Source organism: Frieseomelitta varia, unplaced genomic scaffold (assembly GCF_011392965.1).
Source record: "Frieseomelitta varia isolate USP_RPSP 00005682 unplaced genomic scaffold, Fvar_1.2 scaffold_749, whole genome shotgun sequence".
Lineage (NCBI taxonomy): Eukaryota > Metazoa > Arthropoda > Insecta > Hymenoptera > Apidae > Frieseomelitta > Frieseomelitta varia.
Window position 1 is genome coordinate 156799 of NW_025110533.1, and position 9315 is coordinate 166113.

Consider the following 9315-nt stretch of genomic DNA (forward strand, 5'->3'; position numbering starts at 1 on the left):
TAAATTTACATTTCTCGAGCCGCGAATGACCGAAGGTCTGAAAGAAAAAGTACTCGGATCAATCCGAGAGGATTGCAAGAGGAGGAGGAACTTTAGATCTAAGGGTCTAAAAAAGCGCGAGCGAATTCGCGAGCAAGGGAAGAGGAATCCGAGTTAGTCGGCGGGATTTCGGTGGTGTGCGTAGTTGATGGATCGTTTGAAAAGAGATCGGGAAGGGGGGGAGACCGTTCTCGGGCTCGAACGAGAGCGAAGCTGACAGTCGAACGGCCGAACACCGGAGAGAGACTGACTGACTAAAGTATAATCAGGTTTCGACTGAGTCCGCGGCCGCATGTAATAACAGTAATCCCTTCGTTCGCCAGTAATTTGGCCGTTCGCTCAAAAACTCCAAATTATAGAAGCTGCTGTCATTAGGCCACGGTGAGCACCGTGCATCGCGGGCCACCTTCTTTCCCGAACCCTCGGGAATTTTGGGGAAACTCACCGGCCCGCCATCCCCTTCTTGTCGATCGTTAGCGTCGTCGAACGCTTGAACGGAAGGATCGATTTCCCGCGATTTTCACTGGAATTCGAATTGCCCGATCTGTCGTCCTTCTTGGCCCGTAATTTTTCAGATTGTTGTCACGAACGAAACGCACGTACAGGATGTTAATTACAAGGTGTGAGCCACGGGATCTACACGATATCCAAGACACCATGTCTAATTGCGAGATATTCGTTCCAAGGTTTTACAGGGGAATTATTTTGGTGACTCGGGATTTACGTTTCTCTGTACAGAGTGTATAACTGACACTGATGAAATAGGTATTGGAAATTATCGTAAGACGATTAGTTTTAGGAGAAATTTAAGATGTACGTAACATTGAAAAATAGAGAAAGCATTCAAATTGAACATTTTAAATATTAAATATCACTTAATTCGAATGCATCCAACTTGAACACTTCTAAAATGAATATTTCCAACTTGGAAAGCTTTCGATTCTAACCTCCAACTAAAACAATTCATCAGATACAATATTTCTCAATCTCTGGTCTTTCTAAACCAATTCAATCAAACATTCAAACAAACTCAGAGCTAGCGCTCATCTCTATTCGAAAATAAATCTCTGAGGTCCATCCAAGTGACGATCCATAGAAGTCAAAAATCTGTGATGTAGCCGGAGGAAATGCGCAGAAGTGGAGCGTCCTTAAAACTTACGCTCGCCTAGGATCATCAGAGCCCGAGGGAAGGACTCGTTGGATCCGTAAAAGTTGAAGGAGCCGAGGAAGAAGTAGAGAATGAACCAGACAGAACGCCCCGGGGCCACTCTCTGCCGGATAGTCGGTCTCATTCTTTACCTCTGTTCTTTATCGTATCAAAGAGAAGCTAGTGGGCACGGACGAGAAAGAGGATCGTCGACTGTACGTCTCGAAACACCGTTTAAAACTCCATTACGCTGTTCGTCCGTGATCCCCTTGATCGCACGGCGTGTATACTTTTTCAAGTCAAGAAACTCGAATCGAGAACGATCGCCGATCGTCGGATGTTCTACGAATCAAAGACGATCGAAAGGGAGCAACCCCTTGAAGCTAAGCTCCTTTTTACTCTTGAAAGATTGTTACTCGAAGCAGAGAAAAGTTCGCGCATGTTCGTCGAATATTTTTCTATTCGGTTGGAAGACTCTGTGAAGTTAGTTAAATATTGGGACTGTTCGAGAAGTTTATAAAGTGAAATGTAAGAAATTTCTATAGAATTAATAAGAAAGAATAGAATCTAATCTGTCACGAAATTTGCAGACAAGTAGTGTAGTGAAATATACAAAAATGTTGACAATTTCAATTCAATTCAAGAAAGATTTTAATGTTCTTGAATACTTTCAAATACATGCGTTTATGCGAAAATTTTTGCCCCAAATAACTTCTTATTCCTGTCAGGGATAGTAGAATAATTCGTCACAATTGCATGCTAAGAACTTTTATGAAATATTAAAAAGTCAGATTGTTGACAAAAAGTTTAAGAAAACGACGATCGGAATAAATGGCTTTTTACGAGGTAACGATCGCGGTTTGGTTTATACGCGAAAGCTTCAACTTCTGAGTAGCATGTCGAACGTTTTTATCCCCTTGATAATCGGAGTTTTATTCAAATTAGCGATCCAGGAAGCAATGTCATTTCGCGAGTTCTTTCGCAAGAGGGAAAAGCATATTTCAACCCCGACGTATCGTATCCGAAGGGAGAAAGAAAAAACAAAGAGGAAGAAAATATACGTAATACGGTGAAATACAAATATCGACAAATGTAAAATACATTCGGAGAACGTGAGTCATTATAATAAACCGGCGTTGCTGGCTTAAATTATCCTGTTGGCCGATTATGTCACGCGCTCTTTTTATGTTCGTTATGCTGTGATGCATGAATATGCATGCCCGGTTATCGACAAATAATTGTAATTATAATTGTAAAACTCGGCCCAATAAATTTCCCTCTGCGCGACACCATTTTTGGCACTAACAGTCTTTAACAGTATAATGAAATGATAAAAGATCTTGAAAATGGTATTTAGAAAGTAATTACAAGCCTACCTGTCGTTGAGATTTTTGATTTTAAATAACGCGTATTCAACTTTTAATAAGAAATAGATATCAATAATTGAACTTTTTTTTCAAAATTTACGTACAATGACGTTTAAGATGTAAAATTTATAGTGTCAAACTTGACAATTTGAATTTTTTCTGCACAATTTTACATCATTGATTCTGGTATTACTGATCATTCGATACTCATTTCTGTATTTCTTTTATAACAAGTATTTCTCCATTTATCAGTAAAACTATCGTAATTGAATGAATTTATACAAACGTTTCAAACATAGAAATTCAAATGGTTGCATATAACCAGCATTTGATAAATGCAACGTTTTAATTGCCGGCATAAAGATTAAAAGGATAAATAACGTAGATGACGAATTCACCCTCGTTAACAAGATAAACCCTCTGAGATATCAAGCTTTTCTTTAACTACACTCCTATTCAACATTTCGAGATTTCATCTTCTCGAAACTCAGCCCGTCGAGTTTAACTAGATTAAGAAACGTCGTCGGTCCAAGGAACGTCGAAATCGAGGTGCCATCAAAAATTTTCTATTCGCTAAGCCAACGATGCTGGCATCGTCACGCGATGAAAAAGAACGAAGGGAAAAAGAAAGAGAGTGGAAGGCAAGGAAGCTAGGCCGATTCGGCTATATCTCAACTAATTACGAGCAACGTATGCAAACGATTCGAGTAAAGTTCAGGCGGATATTCCATAGCCAGAGGCCTTCCCCTTATTCGCAATCAGTGCCGCACTCCGTCTCTGTCAGCTTAGCACCGGTTATCCCCGGTCTATCTTTCTCTTGATGTATCGAACATTACACACGTATATGTATCGTGTGTCGCGCAGTACCTGCGCCTATATTTATGCGTGTCTGATATAGCTGCGCGAGCGTGCGAGTGTCGCGATCGAGACGCGCGTGTGCACTCGCCTGCATTTCCGTGTAAGTATCCGCGCGCGACGCGAAAATTAAAAGTCGCCGGATCGTATTGCCCTCGTTGCTTAAACTGCCCTATCTACTATTACGAAACATCCGAAGGAGACTCGTGTTTTATCAATTTATTCGTGCCATCTTTGCTTCTCCTTGTTCAATTTTCATCCGGCTGTTCTCCAAAATATATATCTCCGCGTTTACATCTTTTCGACTATCTTATTCTTTTGGAATATTTTTTTTTTTTTTTTATAATGGAAATAAGAATCTAATGGACGTAGTAAATTTTGCAAAAATTTCTGTCAGAAGAACAGTGGATAACGTTTGTCTGTTATGTAGATTTGAAGCATAGACTACAGATAATTGAAATTTGTAAAAAATACTCGATAGAATAAACCAGTGTAATAGTGAGAATTTGATGAAACAAATCTGAACTTTATAAAGATATATCTACATAAATTGGAATAAACGCACTTCAGTAATATCGATTATGTACGGTCTCGGAAACATTGACTCAAAGTCATAAAGTTAATCTCTTTCAAGGTCATAAAGTTAATCTCTTTCAATCTCTTTCTAAAATATTATTTTTTACGCGACTTTTCTGCGTATATTCACAATTCTTGGAATACACGTGCTGCAAGAAACGGTAAACTTACAAGGAGTGTTGCGAAGATCTTAATGCTTTCAACCATTCAATGTTGTTATTCCTAGCGTTAAAGATCCAACAGCAAGACTTTCAATGTTTTACGATTTTACGATTTATTCCACGATAATTTTATGATTCTCTCGCCACTCGGAACTCTAATTCGACGTTTCTAGCCACCGGATTACAAAAGAGAGCACACCAGCGTTCATCTAAAACACTGAATCTGAGGATATGACGTGACAAAACCAAGAAACAGTGTCGCGAAGAAGACGGTGATCAGATCACGGTGTGATTACAAAGTGGACAGGCATTCAACGTGAAAGATTCTCCTATTACCCTTCCATCGTAGTGCAATAATGACGAATCTCGACCGAGCTCTGTAATTTACGATCTATACATATAGCAAAGCGTCGTGTTAGCGCATAATCGATCGTGTTCATGTGAAAAACATCGCCTATAGACTGTTTGAGGCTTGAAATCGGATGAAATGTATGTCTTTGAAACGACTGGCAAACGTTAAGTCCACCATTGGACGCGCTTTACGTGCAAACACCCTTCTTCGATCCCATTAGCACCGGCTTTAGACACATGAATTGTATATGCGCCGCGTCACGATACTCCGTGGTCTATCGTTCTCCTGAATGGCTAACAAATTAGTATCCTTATGTTTCCCCGCTTTCCTTTCTCCGATTTTCCAAACTGTCCGACAGATCTGTACGCGCGCCTAATGAAGAGAAACCCACCACCCCCAACCCTCCCCCACTACCTGTTTCTATAGAGCTCATTTTCCAGATTTTTTTCGGTCATTCTCGCAGGTCACGATAAACGTGGAGAAACGATCATTTGAATAATCCAAATAATGCAAACATAGATCAAATTAGAGACAAAGTAACGAGGACAGAGGCAAATATAAAATATATCCACGATTTCTCTTTTTATGATAGAGACAGTTGCTATTTTTTGTCTTTTTTTTTTTTGTTAGTCGTATATTACGTAAGATGTTGGTAATTGACGTCGAGACATGTGGAGGGAAACGAGAAGATAAATTTGATATAAATTGAATTACTGAAACGCTTGCAATTAACGTAACGACGTTCGCTTCGGTGTGATTTCCGTGGTTTTACGGCCGTCGCTTACGAATTCATCAAACGACTTTCGTTTTACGTTCCACAACTTTCTTTCTTCATCTAGCCAATAAATATACGGACAATGTTATTTCCATAATGCACAGAGTAGACGATCACGTGCACACGAATATTCGCCATCGATATGGTAAAACGTCAATTACTTTCTAAATTGCTGACGTACATACATAAAAGCGCGTCAATTGTACGATCTAATCTCGCGGAAAACCATCTGGACAGACCAATCTCATAAAAAGTTCAATAAATTCTGATTGAAACATTGCTGTGGATTACAAGTGCCTGCGTGTAGATATAGTAGACTTTCACGTTTTTATTTGGATAAAACCGATCGGTATTTTGTGATTATTCCTTTTCGTTTGACTAGGTAGACTTTTTATCGACGAATGATAATTGGTACATATAGATTTTCAGACAAACTGATCAAAGATTCCGTTCCGTAATATTCTATAAATTAAGCGGAAGTCTACTACGAAAGTATTTAACTCACGAAACTGACATTCGCATAATCTATCACCATTTTGCTAAAATTTATTGCCATATACAGTTTCTCACAAAAGTATTCGAACACTTATTCATTATACTATTAATAAGTTTCGTATTATACGAAACTATATCTTTAATATCTTTCAGACTGAAGAAGATTACTCATGTTGTACAGATACCAGATTTTATATTAAATCTATGTTTGCAATGAATGTCTCGTAATTTCTATGTAATGGAAATAAGTGTCAAATATTAGTACTTCCTTAGAATACCACCACCCGGCGCCACCTGCTACTTTACGTATATGTTCTAACGGTTTACGTTTATGTAATCTTATAACCATACCACTTCTATACATTTATTTTGCATTAAATTTCGAAATATTTCATAGAACATATACAAAATACGACCAAAAATGTTTTACGATAAGTGTCCACATACTTCCGTGAGCCACTATACATTCGCAGATCATTTATGTGCATATATGAATCGATGGATAATTATCCAAATGAGACACAATACGAGACACAATGTTACCAACCTTTTTCCATTCCGACGTCGTCTCTTGGTGGCATAAACGGTTCCCAGCTGGCTCATGGCGACCGGGTTGTTGGGTCCCGACGCCGTGGTCGGAGTCGGTACCGGCGCCGAGGTGGGCGTCATCGCGGGATCAACGACGTGGGGCTGAGGGTGAGAGGCGGTCAGGGTGAGCTGAGGTCCCGGGGGATAGCATGCCGCCGTCACGTAATCCGTCGCCGCGAGGGACGCGCTCGCTGGTCCACAAATCCCGGCGACCACCCCCTGCACTCCACCCCCGATGCTCGTCCCGTTACCACCGCCACTTCCTCCTCCTCCTCCCCCTCCTCCTCCTCCTCCGCCGCTTCCTCCACCACTGCCAACGACACCGACAACACCCCCAACCACCCCCAGCCCCGCCGAGGCGGTCCTGTCCAGCGCGTACACTGTGCAGACCGTGACGCTCTTCTTTGACTTTGCCGACGCTACGTCATCGTTGTCTGTCACTGGCTTGTCGGCCAGCTGCCGGCGTCGAGCTTTCCACTCTGGATCCCGGTGCCCGGCGTCAGGACGATGCAGCTGCGACAGCTGTTGCTCACCTTCAAACAACGTACCACTGATAACCGACACTTCACTCTACCTCTTTCCGCGCCGAAGAAACAAAAACACACACTACCGCCACGCGTCTTTCATCCGAGTATGCGTGAATCTCGCGCAGGAGCGATTGCCTGTCGATAACCGCGCGACAGTTAGAATTCGACGTGTCTGCTCCTTGCACGGACTCTCAAACGTGAAGACGGGCTGCAACGGTTCGATAATACTAAACGAGAGTTAAAATTCGATAGGAATTCGATAGATTCGAGATCAGCGACACATGCGCACAACTGTGCGCGCCGATCACTCGTAACCCAGTGTCGCGTCGATAACCTAACTCCAATCAATTACCGGCTACCGGATTCGCACTTGGAGTGACACGTTGACGGGTATCGGAACCCGTCGGATCACGGCAACGAAAAATCATCTTCCACAGCCCGCGGGAAGATCTCTCCGAACGCTTTCGGTGTGCACCGTTCGCGTGGTTACGAGTTCACTGTCACTGGTTCGTCGGCGCGAGAACAATCGAGACACGGAACAGTCGATCACCGTCGATTGGCGCGCGCATCACGCGGAAACAATCGAACATCGACGAGTGGCCACTGCGCCAGTACGAACGTCGATCACGATCCTGCTCCGATTACTTCGCAATTTCGGAGCACGCGCAACGTCGTGTCCCTTCGTGTGTAATATCGTTGCGACGTCACGTTCATCGTCACGTTCATCCAACAATGTTTGTCCACTGGAGAATTCTATCACTATCAACATACAAATCAACACTCACTTGGTAAGTATTCTACTCGCTACTTCCACTGTGCTTACAACGCGAGGGATTCACATTCGGGGCGGTCACGTGACAGAAGAAAAGCCCGGTTCTAACCTCAAAACCGGAGCACTGTACACGTCGGAGGGTTGTCAGTGCGATCGTCAACACGGCGTATCGTTCGAGGCACGCTTTCTCGATCAGATCGCGTCACGTGCACGCGAAAACTGAACCGTGCATCCCTCTCTCACCCACGAACACTTCACTCCCTCCCTTTCTCCTCTCCACGTCTCTCCCCCTCCTCCAAGCCGGGACGAAGCTCGTTTCCCTCCCCCTTCTTATCGGACACTTTTTCCTTTGCGGTGACGCGACGCGCGTGAAAAATGCGGATTCGCGGCCGCCGCCCGCCCGCGAACCGCACGATTTCCGTGCTGAAAACCGAGAGGTAGAGGACAGAGGTAGAGGTAGAGCGGCCACGGAGAACCCGGTGTTCGCCTGGTAGAAGCGTATCGTGTACTGGCGGCCCTGCCGGGCGTAGCATAAGTCAGAAGACCGTGGCATAGATCCGAACGGGGAATCGGGTGGTGGTTGGCGGCTGGTGGTGGTAGAACTCACCTCCTCGGCCAGAGGAGTAACCTCGACGCGATCGTCCTCGAATCGGCCGCCACCTTCTACCCCCTGAAATTACCCCGTCACTTTCAGAATCCCTTCCAACAGACATAGCCACTCCTACGAACCGACCAAGCCGACCAATCGTGCAACCAGCATGGCGCTAACCAGGCCAACCCGCTCCGGTCGCGAAGATACCATCGTGCGCGTTAAACGATTACACCTATTCCACCGGTGACCTTCTGTCCTTGTCTAGCACACCGGCCACTCCTACGCACTGGTCACCCTCTCCCTCACGCTCAAGGACGCGAAGTTGGGAATTTCGTTGGACCTAGCCGTTGTTGTTCGCAATATTCCAAAGAGCACCGCTTATTATGTTCAACGCTTCGCTCGGTTCATCCGCGTGCCTTTATCCGCGTTCGCGATCACTTGAGAACCAGGTCCCAGCCATTTCTTTGGAAATTCGTTTCCGTCGAGGGTCGATCGGGATTCGGAAGTTTGGAGTTCGAGAGTGCGTGTGGAAAGTAGGATGTTTTCAAGTCAAATCCGATCAACTCCAGTTTTCGAGTCACTATTGAAGTATATTGGAGTATTGGATTGTTGGAGTATTGAAGTATATTGGCGTATCGAAGTATTAGAGTATTGGAGTATCGGAGTATATTCAAGTACCGTAGTAATTGTAGAATTCGAATATATTGATGTATCGGAGTATCGGAGTATGCCGAAGTTTTATTAGAGTAATTGGAATATTGGAGTACTTGATTAAGTATATCTAACAACCAAATATTTGATCTTGATGGAATTTAGCTTTCGAATGACTTGGAATTATATCGGAGTAATCTTCGAATTTCCTTTTTTCATATTCAGATACGTTTTCTATAGTTAAGAATAAAAGGTAGAAGTGAAAACGCTTATGAATTTATTCACATTTATTTGATAATGTTTGTCAGTTTATTGCATCATAATTTCCTTGAAATATTGCAATTTTATCTTAGACCTATGAAACTATATTTCTGAAGTTACGTACAAAGTAAAAAAATGTAAAGTAAAATATTTCTTT

At 43.1% G+C, this 9315-nt stretch overlaps 1 protein-coding gene across 1 annotated transcript in view; it reads right to left on the minus strand.

Moving 5' to 3' along the window:
* The window catches only part of LOC122535629 (aryl hydrocarbon receptor protein 1), a 163124-nt gene extending 156566 nt beyond the window's left edge, over positions 1 to 6558 (minus strand). The window contains exon 1 of the mRNA XM_043667331.1: positions 6315 to 6558. Coding sequence (XP_043523266.1) covers positions 6315 to 6436 — 122 coding nt within the window. The 5' untranslated portion in view covers positions 6437 to 6558. The remainder of the gene's footprint in view (positions 1 to 6314) is intronic.
* Between the last annotated feature and the right edge of the window lie 2757 nt (positions 6559 to 9315).